The sequence below is a fragment of the Passer domesticus genome, chromosome 4 (genome assembly GCF_036417665.1).
Source record: "Passer domesticus isolate bPasDom1 chromosome 4, bPasDom1.hap1, whole genome shotgun sequence".
Lineage (NCBI taxonomy): Eukaryota > Metazoa > Chordata > Aves > Passeriformes > Passeridae > Passer > Passer domesticus.
The window spans coordinates 42,543,074-42,562,759 of NC_087477.1; the positions used below are offsets into that span (position 1 = coordinate 42,543,074).

The 19,686-nt window shown below is 37.1% G+C and overlaps 2 protein-coding genes across 13 annotated transcripts in view; one reads left to right on the plus strand and one right to left on the minus strand.

Annotated features, from left to right (window-relative positions):
- The window catches only part of TDO2 (tryptophan 2,3-dioxygenase), a 41,884-nt gene that overhangs the window by 4,795 nt on the left and 17,403 nt on the right, over positions 1 to 19,686 (plus strand). The window lies entirely within an intron of this gene.
- Positions 417 to 17,841, minus strand: ASIC5 (acid sensing ion channel subunit family member 5). Of its 2 annotated transcripts, none has more exons than XM_064417465.1 (10): positions 17,756 to 17,841; positions 15,291 to 15,597; positions 13,186 to 13,417; positions 11,934 to 12,053; positions 10,843 to 10,992; positions 10,104 to 10,251; positions 8,571 to 8,627; positions 6,312 to 6,480; positions 2,894 to 2,985; positions 417 to 2,134 (listed from the first exon to the last, which is right to left on the minus strand). In XM_064417465.1, the coding sequence occupies exons 1-10, from the start codon at positions 17,793 to 17,795 to the stop codon at positions 2,052 to 2,054; spliced, it is 1,398 nt and encodes a 465-aa protein (XP_064273535.1). In that variant the 5' UTR covers positions 17,796 to 17,841; the 3' UTR covers positions 417 to 2,051. The 2 variants fall into 2 exon arrangements, with proteins under 2 accessions (XP_064273535.1, XP_064273534.1); XM_064417464.1 differs by having other exon boundaries at positions 417 to 2,251.

Genomic DNA, 19,686 nt, shown 5'->3' on the forward strand with positions numbered 1-19,686 from the left:
GAAAACTGAATAAATAAGTGACAAAGTAATGCTAAACTAGGAGATGATCTGTTCAAACTCTTAAAATACCTTGCTTCTGCCATCCTTATAGATATGACATTGTCACCCAGTCAGTAAAGCCAGACATTTTCTTAACACCTTTTAAAATTCTATTGCCATAATAGAGGAGTAGTCATACATCAAAATACAAAAGCACCCTTACTTCTGCTCTGCTGCACAGCACAATTGCTAAATTTAGCTGTGCTGGGGAATCAATTGCTTTATATAATCTTATCACAAACCATTGCTGAAAAAAAAAACATCAACGTCTGTCACTTGACCTTGGGCAAAACAAGTCTTTGTGCTTTCTTCAGAACTCCTTCTGCCATGTGTGTTAAAAGAATCTGTAACCAAGCCATGATTTCAGCTGTCCTTGAACAAAGTCAGTGGAGTAAGCAAAAGTCATTTTAGTCTTGTTAAACAAAGCAAAGATTTCAGTACGTTCCCTTTCTGGGGACTGCTGCTTTTTTGGCTGATTTTTTAGCATGTTCTGTGCTTCGTTTCACGTGAACCTTTGGACAGAAACAATACCAGTTTTGTTTTCTTTAGTCTTTACAATAATAATGTTATTTTATTCAGCTCTTATTAATAGAAGCAAACAAAACAAATCATTGTGATTGATAGCTACAAAACACTTTGATCTTTGAAATACAAGGTGTGCTTGATTACTATGTTTAAACTTTACCCTGCTTTTCTTTTTATCCAGAAGTCAGATAATACCTGGTTCCTTCTTACAAACCTATAATTTCTTTTGGCTTGAGAATTCCACAGTTAGAAACAGTTTGAGGCTGGGAGAAGTCTTTGGAAAAATATTGCAGTATGTTTGCTCTCTTTTACATTCTTCCTTTGTGTTGGCTAATGCAGAACAACATTTTTATAGGGCTGCTGAGCCAAATGTGCCTGGGCTTGATAATGGCGTGGGGGGAAAAGTCCCAGCAGAAGTGGAGTGACCAATAAATGAGAATTGAGAAAAAAGATCTTTGAGTTGTGCTTAAGGTTAGAGGAGAAAAATCAAGGCATCTCTTTCTAGGTAGCAAAGACATTTCCTGTGTTTCCTTGCAAATCCTAGGGCTTATGCTGAAGGGAAGCTGTTGCCAATGGTGGCCAAATGGTAGCATTTTCATTACTTTATATCTGACGTTAAGGACTTGGCTCTTCAGTAAATACACTTATTACTTTATTTAATCACTGCAGTCTTCTTAAAAAACTGTAAGACTAAACCACTACTGCTCTATAAGCCCAAACAGATGTAGGAAACCACAGAAGCTTTTCTGAACACTGAAATAATGTTCAGGAAGCCTGAATCGGTACCAAAGCTACAAAATTCTTACACTGACTCATATTTAGTAGGATTTAGATTAAGCCTTTATTATCATCTTTCATGACATTAAACACTGAAGTTGACCCATGCTTGCCCACTTGCTATCCACTTGCATGCCCTGTGGTTCTCTACAGTAGCTGGCAGACTGATGAGATTTTTTTGATGTATTTCAGACAGATAGTACTGTAAATTTTATTGCTATTAGGCACATTCTTAATTGTTCTAGGTGAAGTCACCATATTCTTCACTGGAATATGTTACGATGAAAACCCACTAGAAGAGTTGTTAATAAGGAACCAGCATTTTAAGAATAACAATGCTCCATGTTTATAATAGTCAAGAAATTTCTGTGAGATAATTTGGCATGTGTATTATTTCTCATCACTCAAAACACAGAAGATAAAATCTGGGTTATGAATGCTAAATTTTATCATATGTCAGCATCACTTGCTATGCGATTTAAAAAAAATTATTAAAATAAAAGTTAAAGATTGCATTTTTATTTATATAAGAAGGAAAGTGAGTCTTTGTGAAATGCATTCTTTAAAGTTATTTAGCACAGTTAAATCATTTTAGGGAATAATAGGGAGAATAAGGACAGCAGAGAAGGGAGCAATGTAAAATATTACAGTATCTGTTGTATCTTAAAAAGAAAGGGAATTTGCAATTAGTTCTGGCCTTCCACAAACCATTAACATTCTTGTATTCCCCTCTTTTCTCCCTTATGTGTTGGTTGGTTCTGGGATGGATTGTTCCATTGAGGCATTTCAGGAGCTTTCAAAAGAAAAAAGATGCACATCCAACAGAAGTTAGTAAAAATATACTCTAGCAGTTCTATGATTGTAATCATACTGGCACCACAAAACAATCCAAGCTGGCCACCTACATCGGCTGTAATAGAAGGAAATAAACATGTGTCATACAAAGCATCTGGTTTAGTCTAGCAAGCAAACAAAACCCTGCCAGGCTCAAGTGTTACATAAATTCAATATACATAATCCATCACTTTAGGAAAACAGAATTCATATTCTTAAGAAAGTTTGCTGAAGACTAATGTGTTTTTGAAAATTCTGAGTAAAGTAAGTACAACACAAGACATGCTACTGTGAAACGGATACTTAAAATATTTACTACTTCTATGCCTTTGTAGCTGTTCCCTTACTTCTCTTTCCCATGTTCTCCCTCTCCTCTCAAAATCCCCTAAATGTCACTGTTCTTGCAGTCCTGTCTGTGACAGAGCCATAAACTAGTGCCAAACTTAGTTCTTACTCTCAGCTGCTGTCCATAGCATGGCTTCTTTAATGGAATGACAGAAGACAGTATCAAAAATTACCACCAGACAGACACGATTATTACTATTATATATAAAAATTATGGCTTCTTGTTCAGAAGCCCACACATAGTTTTTTATTCAGGAGGTGAGAGAATTAAAAAACCAGGATTTTTATTTTTTTCTGGTAGGGGATTTTTGTCTGTCTATTACTATTTTTAGATTAGTTATAAATCAATAATAAATATTAAACATTCACTTACCAAGCAACTCAGAGATAGTCAAAGCCTTCTGCTGCTGTGTTATTTTGTAGCTCAGGTCATGATATTTAATCTCAATACGCACAAGATTTTGCCTAATGAACAAACACAGAGTTTACTTGAGACAGTCAGGAGTGCTGCTCATTTTTACCAACATCTGTCAGCATGGTCTGAGTTCAGGGAGAGGGATGGTGTCATTAACGAAAAGTTAGATGAGTTTTATCAAAATCGGTTGATTTTGATAGAAGGAGAAAACCCTAAATCCAAATAACAACAGCAGTTTAGCAGGACTAGATTTTCCTAGTGTTGAAAAGGTAGCTCTAGATCTGTACTGTGGGGTAGACTCATGTTTTTTAAGGATCACTGAGAAAAACTTGAATGGAAATGTCAAATAAAGTGTAGCCTACCACTCTTGCAAGTGGATTACATGCAACTGCATATTTAATGGTGCTTATTTCAATTGGCATGTTTGTGCAGAGCAGTGCTTGTCCAAAACTTGGATGTTCAGTTCTACCCTCTGCTAGTAGCTTCACTTACCTAATTATATTCTTGCCTGCTGCAAAAGTGGAAGAGTGGGTAAATCTCAGCTGGATGAAGACCTGTGTAATTACTGAATGAAGAGCTCCTCTTTATGGTGTCTTGTCTACAGAAAGACTCTGCCTAAGTCTTAAATGGAATGTAAAAATAATGCGTTTGGAAGAAAGCCAACACAAAAACTGACTGCACAGATAATGTCAGTGGCTCAATATCCAAGTATTTTTACCAGAGCTGTTTAACATCTTTTTAGTGATATAGACAGTGGCACTGAGGGTTCCTTCAGCAAGTTTGTCGTGACACCAAGATGTGTCTGGTGTGACTTACATGCTGGAGGGAAAGGATGCCATCCCAGGACCTGGGACCTGGACAGGCTTGAGAGGTGAGCCTTTGCAAACCTCACATAGTTGAGCAAGGCCAGGTACTAAGTACTGAACCTGGGTCAGGGCAAGCACAAGCACAAGTGGAGATTGAACAGAAAATAGGATGAGAGCAGCCCTAAGTGGAGGGACTTGGGGTGTTCATTAAGGAGAAGCTCAACACAAATCAGAAATGTGCTCTTGCAGCCCTTAGAGTCAGCCTGGACTGCATGGAAGGAAGAGTGACCAGAACATGGAGGGAAGGTCCACAAGAGTGAAGCAGAGGGGCAGAATGGAACAGCTGGAGGGTTTTGTCCAGTTCTGGGGCTCCCATCATAAAAAGAGAGTCCAGAGGAGGCCTTGAAGATGATCAGAGGGCTGGAGCACCTCACCTATGAGGACAGGCTGAGAGACTTGTGTCTGTTCAGCCTGGAAAAGAGAACCCTCTGGAGAGAAATTACAGCAGCCTTCCAGTACCTAAAGGGGGCTCACAAAAAACATAGAATGGGACTTTTTACAAGAACATGTAGGGATAGGACAATGGCTTTAAACCGAAACAGGATAGGTTTAGTTTGGATATTGGGAAAAAAGTCTTTACTGTGAGGGTGATGAGGCGCTAGAACAGGTTGCCCAGAGAAGTTGTGGATACCCCATCCCTGGCAGTGCTCAAGGCCATGGAGCTTTGAGCAACCTGATGTAGAGGGTGATATCCCTGTCCACATGGGTTGGAACCATCCAGGGGTTGGATGATCATTAAGGTCCCTTCCAATCTAAACCCTCCTATGATTCCTTGGAAGTGTTAACAGCTGCAGGTTTTTGCTTTGATAGTGACAATGAACTCATTTATAATATTCATGAAAATAAAGTATTTTCTATACAACGTCATTACTTCTATCTCTTTGGGTGAAAATTCTAAAGTTCAGGTAGCGCTAATGTATAAAAATAATCTTATTCTCCTAGATTCTGTTAGAGTCTTCCCTTGTAATGTATTTGCTAGCAGAATTATCCAATAAATATTTAACTTTTTCCTCATAACATCTTCAGAAATAATTACATCTCTATGTTTTATAGTTTGAAATATGTACTCATTAATGTGTTGGCAGGATTCCTATTGGTTAAGGCCTGGTAACAGAGGAATTTTTTGTATGTTCCCTTGTGTAATTGAATAATTACTGAGTTGTGCATGATGTTTGCAGACAATAAAATAATCAACAAAGATAAAATGTCCTGAAGGGATTAATATTGTTTGTATATAACAGGTTTAATTTTCATAATGTTCATTTGGAACAGACTTTTTAATAGGGCCTATAGATACAGGACAAGAGGTAATGGTTGTAAAGTAAGGGTAGATTCAGACTAGGTGTAAGGAAGGCATTTTTTACAAGTGTAGTGGAACAGGTTGCCCCGAGAGGTTGTGAATAGCCCAAGCCTGGAAACATTCAAGGTCAGGTTGGACTGGGCTCTGGGCAACCTGATGTAGATGACGATGTCCCTGCTCATTGCAGGGGAATGGGACTAGTTGAACATTAAAGGTCCCATCCAACCCAACCATTTTATGATTTGTGTAGTTCCTGTGCATGTATAAACATATGCCAGCATTTGCAGACTGATGGCTTAAAAGTGAGAAAGCCAAAGTCACTGAGACAATGAAACTCATAGATATTTCATGAATCCAATGTTCTACAGTTGTTTATAAACATACTTTGATCTTCTATATACTATGAGTTCATGTAGCACCTGCCTTAATACTTATTTGTATTGCTGACAGCTCTGGCTATGAGAAAGAGGCAATTCAGTGGATGAAACTGTATCAAATTTGCTACTTCCTTTTTCTGAGTAGTGCTTTCAATCACACACAACCATCCTGTTTCTCTCTTCTGCTACCTCTTGAGGATTGATGTGGTACCAAAGATTTTCTAAACTTTTATAATATAAATAATGTTAGGGAATGCTACTAACAATAGAAAATATTATTAAATCATTGGCATTGCTGCTACAGTAAAATGCAGGTCTTCAGTATTTACAAAACTTCCTTTGGGAATAAGCTAAAAGGAGAAAAAACTTTATACAGCATCTATTTGTGTTTTTTCATTGCCTTAATTTGTGGAAGTGTAAAGATTGGTTTTCTCCACTAAATTGATTGTGAATAGGTTTGATAACCCCATTTTTTTTTATTCCTAATTGAAACAGTGATCAGAAAACTTTGCCATCAGAGATTAGTGAGAGAGAAGTTAATTGAGAATATTACTCTGTAATTGCATTATCTATTCTTTGTTATCCAGTCTTAGGTGCATCTAAGTACATTATATACATATATGTATATATATCTGTGTGTATAATACATACATCAATATAGATATGAATTTGTATAAATCTTAACCAGTTTTGTCCAAGAGATTCTGTTATCTCACAGGCAATGTTAGATGTAAGAATAACTTTTTAAGGTCATATTTTCATCATACACTCCACTAACATGGGTAAAAGGAATCTATAATTTCTTTGTTAGACAAGGTTTTAAGCAAGATTACCTGATGTATTCTGAGCTTTTCTTCAGTTTTGTAGAAAAATATTTTATGGCTTTTTCTCCTCCAAAGTTTGAATAGGTGACAGTGGTAGGATAATCTGTTTCTTCACATGGTGCAGGGCACGTGGAATTGTGTGTTCCTACTGTACATAATCCTTTTATCTCTATATCATCTGAAATTTCAGAAGAAATAATTTTATATAATATTTCTTTAAAAGCAAACAATTTAAAAACTTTTAAAAAATACTAAATTACTTTTAATTGTCTTTGATAAATGTGTGGATTAATTATCCCAGGAAAAGTGGATCCTTGTCAGTACTGAAGGATCAAATAAGTATTTGCAAATTTCATTTGGGAAACTGGTGCACAAAAACAAGGGTTGAGATCTTTTTCTCACTTTTTCCAAAGAAATACAGCACCTCTAAGTCTTTATGCCTTCACTGGGGCTTTATGTGCTTATTATTTCTCACCCACAGTTAAACAAAAAGACAACAGAAGACTTTCCATGTTCTGTGCAGCTTTTAGATTAAATACTTAGGTGTATATCCTTGCTCTTGTTGCCTTAGTGCCTACCCAGTTCATTTCAGTGCACAGAAACACTTCCAGAGCAATTCCAACTTGCTATCATCTGATAACTATAAAAACCTTGCTAAGCTAAGTTCACTTTACCTTAACCCCTGCATGCCCTTTGACAATTGGGCTCAAGACAGCTAAGAAGGCTTAGGGAAAGCTTTGTCTCTTCAAATACTGAAGAGAAATAATAAAATTCTGCAGGTCTGGCTGACATGAAATTGGGGAGCCATTAGTCTTAACAAGGAATTACAGAAAGAATTACAGAAAATAATCATTACAGAAATCTGGCAAAGCTAGAGAAAAACAATGTGGATGAAAAATTTTAAGGCATAAATGTTTCCTAAATCATAAGCCATCACTGTGAGATGAGTACTGTGATCTCCTCTTGTGATGCTCTATTTGTCCTGTTTGGGGGGTGGCAGAGGTTGTGTCTGTTCACTCTGTTTGTGGGCTTCTCACCTCTGCAGAGCGCAGAGAAGGAGATATCTCAGCCTGTTAGCTGATTATTTGAAATACTCTCTAGGGATGTTGGCATTGTGGATTTTATTCAGGAGAGGCAGCCTTTAAAGCTCCTAAAATAGTGTTCTTAGTGGGTCCTGCAAATACTGGATAAGTGTGCTGTCACTTGAGATTTTGTTATCAGATGTCTTGCCTCTCCTACACTGTCAAAGGAGAGTGAGCCCCTAAAATGAGATCCCAGGGACCATATATCTACAAACCTTCAGGGATCCAGCTCTGAATCCTGTCCATCCTTCAGATGAATTTGGGGTCATTTTTGCTTATTGCTCTGTGGTTTCTTTGACATTCAGTCACTGAATATCTATTAAGTAAAATAATGTGCATCTTCCCTCATGACAGGCTTTTAAGGATCATGGTTATATAAGAATGTGAATTTAGTGGAATCCATTTTAAAATAGTTTACAGGGGGAAAAAAAGGAATTGTTCACAGTAGTAGATCTGGCCTGAATGTTGCACACACCTTATCAAAACAGTCCCCCCCACCAACTTCTGAGTCTACTAATCACTCAGAGAGAGTCACATTACACAATAGAAACCAAACCAATTTAAAAAGAAAACTTTCTGAAGTTCATGAAAAGTTACTTCTCAGATTACCATTTTGAGTATTTTCCAGTCTGTTGCAGTGACTTACAAATTTCATACCCACTGTGCATAGATTATTTGTTTCTGGAAAAGAATTGCATTTCAAGCGCTTTCAAAATTTATAATTTACTTTTAAATTTATAAAACCTTAAAGCCAGTGATTTATGTTTTACCTGTTGACAAACCTGTTATTACTCTACTGTTCATTCTTCTTGCACAAAGAATAAAACTTTGGATCTAGAAGATTACCATGAGGATGTGAAAATGCTAGCCAGAGGCTGGTAACTGAAAACAGATTAGTTGGATGTTCTTCCATTTTAAAACATTTCTGATTGCTAAAATGAATTATTCTATTAGTTTTCATATATATATATATACACAAACTCTTTTTTGGGAGTATTTTTTGTGTGGTTTGTTTGTTTTTTAATGGGCATATATTTCATTCCCTGTCTGGTTTCTGTTTTCAGAATATTAAATTAACTGGGATGTACTCAATTTCAGATTATTTTCAGTATTTTGGTTTAATTGATAGATATTGTTTACTATTTGGCATTGGCTTGGAAATCATGAATATGAAGTTATTACTTACAGACTGCAGGATAAACACATTTGTAAAACTTCAGCAAGTCACATTCTGTTCCATTTCCTAAAAATAAATAAAAATATTTAGGAGCCTCAATTAACCATCTAACCCTCTATTTGTACTAAACTGAAATATAACGTCATCAAAGCCTGCTCACCACTTCATGTTAATGATTACACAACTGAGAAATCAATTCTGTTGGGCACAGTGCAGTTGCCAACACCAGGAGGGGTACAGGCTGAAGAGACACAACAGACCAAGCCAGGAGGCTGCTGTTGGAGCAAACACCTTCATTATGTGCACCAGCCTGAACTGCCTTTAAGCTTAAGAGTGGCACACTCTTTGTGTTAGCATGCTAAAGACAGGAATTTCTGCTTTTCCTCATGGAAATGAACAAAAACCTCCAAAGTAAGGTAGATATGAGATTACATCCCATGTGTTTCTGAATTTGAACTCCATGCAGGAGTTTTTTGGATATCCAGGGGGTAAGATAGTATGCTGAGCTAGAGCAAAATTTTCAGTTGGCCTCAGTTTCACCCCATTTTAAAATTGTTTTCCATCACACGAAATGTTGTGTGGCAGTTTAGCACACAGTTCCAGAAAGCATTGCTCTCCTTTATCTAACTGTCTTTGTATAAAGTTGTATAAAGCTGTCACCCCAGGCATGGGAGACCCAGACTTAGCTGTCTTGGCAACCCCTTTTCCATGAGAGTTTGCAGAAGACTGCCAACCTCCTTTCCCACGGGTTCTCAAACTAACAGGCTAGAGAGTACACATGAATGGGTCTACTTTAGTAAGGGTGTCCTGCCTTGCTTGAGCATATTTAAAAAATACAATGAATCAGTACAGGCATTCTTGTGGCTCTCTTGCCCACCAATTGTGAAAAGAGGTGCAAGAGCAGAGATCTGGGTTCCAGGGTTGCTTTTGGTGACAGTATTGTCATTAATGCTGAATAGGTGGTAGAGCTCAGTGTTACTGCTTTACATTTCTAGAGTAATTAAGAAGGCTGGATACTTTAGGGGAGTATTACAGCATGCACCTGGTGCTCAATGTTTGAAGCTGATTAGAAGGCTTCATAGAGCATTTTTGGCTTTTATAGAGCCTTTGCTGCTGCCAGGCTCCTTTTATGGCTCATGTAGGAGTCCTGAGATTCTTTCTTCAAGCAAGCTCTTCTGCTGTGGTTGCTGAACACCTGCCTGCAAAGTAAGTTGCCTGGATTATGTGTGAGAATGTATGCCTTCTTATGGATTTAGTTCCAGTTCCTTAGGAAGCCAGGTTGAAGACTGTGAAGTCTGTGAAGACACTCCTGAGGCATAATTGTTTCTTTCTATTTTTTGGACTGTATCCTAAGAATAGACAGTGATCCAGATGCTAGGTCTAGGCTTGACCATATATCTTGCTTGTTTCCTCAGAATTTTAATTAATATCAACTGGAGATGTCCCTCAAATATGTGCTCTATCTCCATGGCTATTCAGTAACATGTGAGGTCTTCCAGGAAGATGATCATTGTGTGGTATGATGATACTCCTGAGAAATACCTGGAAGAATGAATGGCAAACAGCCACACCAGTCCTGTATGTACCGGGCTTTGCATTCCAGCAAACATCCATTAGTACTATAAATCTTGTGGTACTGAAGCTTTATATCAGGCTTGCACTCTCCCCATGGGTATTCTTGGATAATTGACTGTAGGGTAATAACAACAAAAGATACAAATTTTTTGGGTCTGTTTTAAACGTTGGTATTGTTTTTCCACATTTTAAAGCGCTGAAGAAAGCCTGTTGAAGACATAAGCTGTAACATTGTGATTTAATTAGAGGCAATTACAGTTCATGCTCTTGGGATTAAAAATTCATCTCCCCTCTCTCAAAGCAAAAGTAGGGCCTGATTAGACAGTTTAGTGTAAAATGGTACTCCACTCCTCTTGAATTCCACTAGGAATGTGAGACCCCCTTAATGGTAGCAGAATGTATTAAGGAAATTCTATGGTGTCTTTTTAACATTATCTGTCAATGAGGTTGCAAAGTTACAGGAAATAAAGGCTGACTTTAATAGAAACAATTGATAGAGACAATTTGATGGAGAAATTAGGAAAACCAGTGATATTCTCCCAAACAGCAGTAATTTCATTTATGTTTGGAGGAAATGTTATTTTTTGGAGTCACTAAGTCATAATAAGTATTCTACATTACACAACGTCTGATTCATTGTTAGTGCTTCAGAAGAGAGTTGGAGCCAGTAAAAACCACTACTTGCAGTCCATGGGCAAATCCTTACCTTCAGCTGGCGGATCGCGACCTGTGCGTGCGTCCCCACTGGTGTCAGTAAACCTAAACCATCAAAGCGTGGAAGCTCTTGGGGTGAATGGATAACAAAAGTTATTCCAGCATCAGTATAACCAAGAGTAGGTTCGTCAGTGAATTTGTCCTGATACAAAAAGAATTGTTTAAAGTAGTTTTGGCTTTGCTTACCATCTGAAATTTGAGCTATATTTATTGTGGTACTATGCTGTTTAATAATATTTTTGGCAATTTACAGGAAAGTATAAAAGCAAACTGACCTGAATTTCCTTTGTTCATTAGCTCTCTGGGTTTCCTTCCAGTTGCTATAAGCTTTTAACCTTTCTATTCCTTTTGTCATCCCCCAATTTTAAATGTAAGAAGTCATAGATGAGCATTTACTCATAACTTGGAGATTTATTCCTTTTACTTGCAACTACCCATCACATTTCACTAAACTTTCCATTATTCTCTTCAGAACCTTTCACTCCTGACTCATAAACCCTAGAGAACAAAAGCCAATGTCTAAGTAATATATCAATCTGTTAGTTTTCTTCCCTGTTCTTACAAGGTGATATTCCCCGTATTCTGCTTTTTTGTTGGTAAAAGACAATTCTAATTTCAGAAACAATTTACAGTGCAAAGGTCTTGGCTGGCATTGAGCTGCTGCAGCTGCTGTAAATAAAATTTGGTACTACTTAGAAATTGGCACCAGGTGGCCTTCCCTTCTGGGTATTTTATAAAAATGCACAGCTTGTGTACAATTAAATCTCTCTTCTGATGACATGTTTCAGTTCTGGGTGAACAGTGCGTGTACATGCTCACTCACAACCTTCTTCCCTTCAGCTAGGGACAGAGTCACTAATAATTCTGTCTTTTTAAATATCTGTTTGGGTCTTTCCTTCAAAATACCCTCTCAGATGGAAATAGTCTTGATTTTGAATTTTGTGCATGAAATTCTGGAGGCCTCTGTAAACCAAATCAAATAAAAATCCCAAATCAAACAAAAAATAAAAACAACAAAAAACCCTCCACTAATTTATAAATTAGTACATGATTTGTTGCTTATAATCCTTAGGATAACTGTACCTGCTGGACATCAAAAAGCAAATGTAAGCCTCTTCCAGACAAACTCACTCTTCTTGCTGAAAGATCATTGTGATTAAAAGTAAAGCAGTTTCCATATTCAGTGAAAACATGTTCAAAATCCTTCAATAAAAGAAAATAAGGAAGAGTGAAATGAAAGAAAGAACACTTGCAGTTTCCTTAGTTAATTACAATGCAAGAAAGGGGCTACTGGAGTTATTGTTGGGTTATTTTGTTTTATTTTTTCCTCCAAAGTGCTCAATATTACAATCAGAAAAGTGGTTTTTGATGAAATATTTGCAAGTATTTTAGCCCTTTGTATAGAAAATGAAGTTTAAAGGAGAAATTTCACATTGTTTATTAATACTTATGAGCTGCTCAGAATAATTTAATGAGGTCCTGTGTTATTTCTATACCTGTTACATTATATAGAAATTATATAATAAAGGTAACGTCTACATTTTTTCCATTAAAAAATGTGCTTAGTAAAAACTGTTTCAAAACTGTCATGTTATATATAAAAGTACAATATTTGCATTTTTTCCTGAAACCACCTTGTAATTTAGCATGACTGCATCTCATTGCTTTAGTTTTAGTTCTTAGCACTAGTGTCTTCCAGTTAAGAGAAATCTCTAATGCCTAATTTTAGAAACTGCAGCATATCTAAAGGTTAGATTAAACTGAAGGGGTATAGACCTGACTTCTTTGTTCACATTTTCTGTCTAAGTTGGGAATTCCTTTACAGAAGAATTGACATTAAAATGGAATGATCATATTTTTTGGCTGTTGTCCCAAATTCCCAAAGATGGGCTATTTTTTTTCAATATTTAAAATTCCTGTTACCCTGGCTGCCTATATTCTTGACCTGAAGAACAAAACCACAGAATCATGTCATGCAAAAACACTTGGCACAAACTGTCCTTCATTATAGGCCACTGATGGAAAAGGTTTTTAGATACAGCCTGGAGGTACGACAGCTTTCAAAGGCTGCTCTCTGTGCAGAAGTGGCACAGAGAGCAGAGAGCAATTTAAACTGAAATCCATCCCATCTTCCAGCTCAGAGAGTCCAGCAGGCTGCCTCTGTAGTCAGTGGGAGAATTGACACCCTCAGGGTAATTTCGAGCAGGACTTTTGTTCTCTATTTGCTGACTGTAAAAGAGCACTGGGGAGCAGCTGGCAAAGCTAGATGTCTTGAGTTGAGTATAAAAATATATCCCCTTCTTCTCTGTGCTATTGTTTTAATAAACATATTTACCTGTGGGTAACATGGCTTTCCAAAAAAATCACATTCTAGCAATGTGCTGCTGTTCAGATAAAACCCATTTTTCCTTGTAAAATCTTTGATGCTGAAGTTCTGGTTCCCAAGAAGGAAATCATTTAACTCCTGGGAATATTTGTCTTCCATAGCAATTTTTTGGAGAATTGCAGATACAATGTTCCAAATAAAAAAAATTACTTTCAGGTTACTCACAGCATGAGCTTGAAACCTGTCAGTGAGAAGGAGAAAGAATTTCTTGGAATTCTGTAGTTATAGGACTGATCTCAAGGCTGCCTTTGACAAAACTGTGACACAATTTGCTGTCTGCTCACAAACTGTAACTGATTCTTGTCCAACAGATTGCAGTTTGATCCCTACAACAGGAATAAACAATATAGTCCCTATCTCTAGGAATGTATCTTCCACATCTGGAAACAGCAAATAGACACCTTCCTATGGCTATTCTGGTCAGTCATACAGGAAACATTGCTGTTGTCTGTGGTTGTTTATTAAGCATTAAAAACTAAATCCCCTGAGTAGATGAACCATTCACATAAGCCAACAACCAGATTAGTAGAACCGATAACAAGCTGAACAATTGAGTTTACATGTGGGAAACTATCTGAGAGGAACTGCCCATTCAGGGAAAAAAAAAAAAAGCTGTTTTCCTTAAATTAGAAAATTGATTTCTAAGCACATTTGCAGTAGTCTCATGTACCTGCTTTACTAAGGCACTACATCCCACTGTACACAGAGTACATTCCATGAGCTGGTAGCACAGTACTTAAAATCAAAGGTGATCTTTACTCTTTGAATCTACTTGAAAAGTCTCAAAAACGTGATGAGACTATGTTGGTGCTTTCCTTATGTAAAGCACTGAAGTTCTTTATTGAAGTAAAGTAAGGCTTTACAGAAGTTATAAAGTTATTTTAAAAAATGTATTAATGTAACATATTTGTGTAATAGATCTTAATGCCCCAGTTTAAGGAAAGTTAGTAGGAACAGTTCTTCACCACTAAATTTGAGTAAAAAAATAAAGACAAAGGAAGTGCTGTGCCTCTTTATCCTGCTGATGAAAAAAGCCCAGTTAATAAAAACAGGAGGGGAGGATAAGCACAGCGTGACTGGCAGATGGATATGGCAGCAAACTGTTACTTAGATGGAAAAATGCCGTGCTCAGTAGCTGACTCCTTACAGGGTGCTGCTGCTATAGATACAAGAGGTGAGGCATGTTCATAACAGCCAGAGGGACTTCTGTCTGCAGTGCTTGTCGTGTGGTATAACCCAGGGTAGCTTTATGCAGGAAATGGGGAGGTGGCAGAGGGAGGCAGAATGACTCCAGGTCTTTGAGACTTGGACTTCTGGCTGATTCTGCCAGCAAAAGGTGGAAAATGAGAAAACTTACTAATTTTTGAGGAAAAAAATGCGGATACACTTTCTGTGTTTAGAAAACTGTTCCTAAATTATGTTTTTGCTCTAAAAATCAGTCCAAAAATTCATTAAATTATTTTTGAAGTGGCTGCACTGAATATTAGCCACTGTCTTCAAATGTAAAAATCTATAGTGAAGTTCTTGTTTAGGCACATGATTTCTAAACAAACCAAACGCTTTCTTCCAGACTTCAGCTGGAGTTGTAAAGGCCAAGCACCTCTGAAAAAAGGTATTTTACCTGAGGTGTTTCACGTAAAAAAATCTGTTTTACCTAAGATTTTTACCTTTGCATGAAGCTTCTATTTAAAATCATTTGTTAATCTTGTCTTTTATTTTAGCTTGAATGTGGCTGATGGCTGTCCCTTAGTTACACTGAAAAGCAACACTCATATGTAGAACACTTACTACCAGAGTTTTTCAATTCCAGCTTGTGTTGTGAAACTTAAAAACCATGTCATCTGAAGGAAGGGAAAATTATAAAAGCAACTTTCTTTGCTTGATTCTCCTATTTTCATCTTCTTTTAAGTATCATGTGATGGTGTGGAAGACATGCCCCTCACAGCCATATTTTCCTTGGTTTATGTGATTTGTCCAGTCGAGTTGTGGAACCTGACTGCTTTCAGATAAAGATGTGTTGTGTCTCAAGAGCAAACAACAAATATAGTTTTTACCTGTTCAAGTTGCAGAAGGTCACAGCAGGGAATTGGACTTTTTCCACATACTGAACCACCACTGTAGTTGTGGTTGGCCAGCTGAAGTAGTAGATGAAGCGACTGCAGATCTGCCAGACAACAATGGCAAGGCAGCCTGTGACTATCAGCAGCCACAGTGCCCTGCGGGCCTTGCTCTGCCTGTGGACAATGTTATGCACGCCATGAAATGAAGTGGACGAGGCAAACTCCTCATGATATTTCCTTCTGTCTTCCAAATCTGGCAGCAGTTTCTTTATTAAACACAATCGTATCTTTCCCAATATTCCTGAATGTGGAACAAAGTTAAAATTAAAAAAAAAAAAAAATTAGCGTTTAGCCATGACTTAAGAAAAGGAATCATATAATTCTGCTGTAAATTTTCCCTTGAATTGTAAATTCTCTCTTTAAGTAATGAACTTGCTTCTGAGGATGGAAGAGTTGTGTGCTAAGAGGTGGGCTCAATGTTGCCCTGAGTATAAAGTATATCTTGCAGTATTTCAAGCCCACAAGTGTTCAAGCACTTTAATTTAAAAGAATAGTTCCACTTCTGGGGGAAAGATTGGATTTTGACATACCTCAGGGCTCTAAAACCATACATTGCTGTGAGCTTATGTGAAAAGTTAAGCATCTCATTTTTACAGTAACTACTCCATAAAGAACTGGTTCTTCACACCTGCTCTGACAAATTAGGTTTAAAATTAATGATATGGAATGATATGAAAGGAAAATTCACTCTTTCACTATTAAAATTTTCAAGATAGGAATTGGAAGGTTGCAGGTTCAAAAGAATATCTAATCTCATTTTCTTAGGTTCACACTTGTCTCATTCCATAACTTTGAAATGGGATGGGTTTAGCTTTCATTTGCATCATGTTTTATATAAACTGATAATAAAATAAAGCAAACCAAACAATTTTTAAAGCTAAGTTTAAGGGCTATACCAATAATGAATGTAGTCAATACCTTGAACTGCAGTAACTTTCCTATGCTTAATGCTGAATAATCTTTTGGGCATGGATTTAAACATTATTTTCTCTCCCAAAATATCCAAATAAGGGAAACTTCATGAGACCTTTTCTGTATCTTCTCAGAATTGGATCACGCTTTTTGCAAAGTTCTTTTGTGGATTGCCATCCACTACTTTGTTTTGGCATTAAGTCCACGAAAAACAGTAAATCAAAGAAAGTTTGTAAAACAGTTTTTAATAACTGAAAATGTATTGTTTAGCTAAGCATTTAACAGCAATTAAATGTTTCCCTTCTGTTTTTATCCAAAAATTAGGTTTAATTGTTTGCATGTGTGGTAGGAAGAGAATATAGCCTTTTAAAGACTGGGTTTGAGGCTATTACAGCTGGGCAAAGGAACAAAGGGATGTGAGAGTCATCTGCCAGAGCCACATCAGCCACATCGTGACCACATCACTACTCTGGGGCGTTTCTTTGGTCCACAGTCTCTGGACCGTGATAACAAAATCCCAGATGGTGCTGGATTTCAAAATGTTTCTGAAGGGAAAAATTTATTTTATGCTGCCCTTTTAAGGTCTGTGTAAGTACTTTGATCAATGTTATGTAATTTACTATGACCTCGTTTTATCATCAGAGAATTTTCCACTACAAAACTGTTCAAAAGTTTCTCTCCTAGCTCTAGTCACTGTTGGAGCCCACTGCAAATCTGTTCAGCCATGTGTGGTTTTGTACATCATGCTGGAATGGAGAAGATTTCTGGTTTTGCTGTAGGCTTCTCTCTCACTAGCATGTGGGCAATGGGATTTGCATGTTCCCTGAAAAAGAGCAGAGGGAGATGTTCCTCTGCATCTGCTGCCTGTAGACTCCAAGAAGAGATCACAGGCAAGTCAGATCCTTTTCTCCAAGATAGTGCTGTGGGTGTTCATTTCTCCTGTATGCACTGTGCTAGGTATGAGAATGATAGCATGTCCCTACAACGAAGTCCAGTGCCATCAAAAAACACTAGTTACTTTAATCAGCAGAGATGTAACTTTGTATCTAAGCAAACAGGAAGCTACGCTGTATTTCAGCTCTTGTGCATAGCTAGTAAATACTAGTAAGTAAAAATGATGTTTCACCTGAGAAAAACATTAAAAGTTTTGGTTTTAATGTATAAGATTATCTAATAATAGCATGCTGCTGTTTTCATTAGCACTACTTTGTGAATATCTTAAAGAATCCTTACTCTACTTCCAGATTTCTTTAGAAAATGCTATTTAGCAATTCCCTAGTTAAAACTGTATTGCTTTATTCTGAATACAGAGAGGGTCAATAGCTAAAGGATTTTAAAATTTCTTAAGTAAGCCTACACATTATTTTTCTACAAGCTTTTTGAGCTCTCCCTTCTTTGCTGTATCTTGAAAAGGTACATTATTGCTACTTTTGGACAAGATGACAAATAACAAAGCTCTGGGTAAAGTAATACACCTAGTTACATACCTTTGGCATCCAGTTGAATGAATCTCCTGAGCTGGTCCATGAGGCCGTGCTTATTTCAGTAGGGAAGGGATGGATAAGAAGCTGCCTTACCACTGTGATCACTGCTAGGTAATGGCTTTTATAGAACACTAAATGGGAGGTGATTCTCAATGACACCTGGGACTGGGTAATTTGCCTGCTGGGGTTGCTATGTTTTGCCTTTTATTAACATGGTCTGCAATGTGAAGGAGATAATTTTGATTACAGGATCAGATGTACACATATACATACATTTTAATCACTTATTATGCTAATGGTAGTACAAGTGCATTGTGTATTGCATCACCTTACAAATTTCTTTCATATATTTTCCTTTTGTATGATCTTTGCTAAAACACTGTGCTGTTCAGAACTGAATAGCTTCTCTTTAAATAAATAAGGAGCCCCTTCCTGGTCTGGAGAGCAGGAAATGCTTCTCACTAGGTTCCTAGCAGGAACAGGCTGCAGTTTATCCACACTTTGAATAGCTGTCTTCATTACCAGCTCCAGATTTCATGTTCTTGTGGACATTTCAGCAAAAATGAGCTGTTACTCCTAAGACTTAATTCTGTAGGCAAGGATGAATATACATGCAGGGCCTTATGCAAGAGGCTTATGTGGGGGCTGCTTTTTTGCTAAATTATCTAGTGCAAAATTATCTAGTTGGAAATTTATTTCAAGAAAAGAGTTGATCATCTAATAAAAGTGAATAAAAATATTAGAAGATTCAAACCTGGGATGTACTTGATTAATATTTTAGGGAAAAGTAAGAAAAGAGCCCCCTCACATTCTCTTTCTGATCACTTTACTTCTTTCCCTCTGTTAGTAATTGTCCCATTGGTCACCTACAGAGTTCTTGGGTGCATCAGCTTGGGTTCTTGGTGCCTCACTGCCTGCTTGTTTGCTATTTTCTGGCTGTGTTGTTAACACTACAAGCAACAAGGTAAAGCACTGAACTCCATTTAATTATTCCTGGCTGAAAGATTCTGTATTCTACTGCTTGGAATTCCCAGCTTCATTTGTCGCTGTTGCCTCACTGGTGGGACTTTCTGCCAGGGCAAGTTTTGCACAGCACTTGTGCTGACACAAGCAGTTTTTAAGATGTTTGTAACTCAAGCCCAGCTGGTGCTTTGCTGAGCAGTTTCTGAGCCCTGCAGATCCATTGACTCCTAATAATGCAAACCATTGTAATTCACAGAACCCAGACAACACCTCTTGCCTGAGTTGCTTGAGTTCATAAAACAAATTATGTCAATCTTTGTACTGTTATGTGTGTAGAATTAAGAAGTACAAACTATAAGTTACTTGGCTCTACATACAGCAAGTGATTCAACTTTCTTTTTTTTTTTTTTTATTGTGTTGCTGCCTTACAAAGAGTTGTTATGCTTATGCAATACTTTAGATGAACAAGGCTTATGTTGTCCCCTTGTGTTTTACATAAGAAATTGATTTTGAAAAATTTCTTTCTTTTATAGTTGTTTTATATTAATTCTTAAGCAAACACTAAGGGGCGAAGACCAACCATCTTATGTTTGTTCATCCTTCCCAAATGGCTTGGACAAACAGGTTCCAGGTTATAAATTGGTCACAGGCAGCTTGCTCTGGCCACTCACTCCTAGCATATGTATCTGGTTATTAAAACCACACATTCCCTAATACTTAATGCAGTAAAGATAGGAAAACCAACTGTTGACAGAGGCAGTCACCGTTTTTTGCATTCACACATAATGCAAATTTTGTAATCAAATTACTTGAAGTCAATCTTAAGTGTTCAGTTCTTATGTTATGGTGCTAAATTAAAAAGTAATGCTGCAGCCAGCGTAACTACTTAGTTATTTCCTGAAACAAATAGATAACATGTTTCTGATAAAGTTAATTCTTTATAGCCTAGTTACAGCAAAATGTCTTCTGAG

Coding starts and splice junctions, on each gene's coding strand:
- ASIC5 (XM_064417464.1), bottom strand. CDS start 17,795: ATGGACCAGCTCAGGAGATTCATTCAACTGGATGCCAAAG. Junction 12,054..13,185: donor GAAAGCCATGTTACCCACAG/GTAAATATGTTT, acceptor CTTTTATTGAAG/GATTTTGAACATGTTTTCAC. Junction 6,481..8,570: donor ATGTGTTTATCCTGCAGTCT/GTAAGTAATAAC, acceptor CTGAAATTTCAG/ATGATATAGAGATAAAAGGA.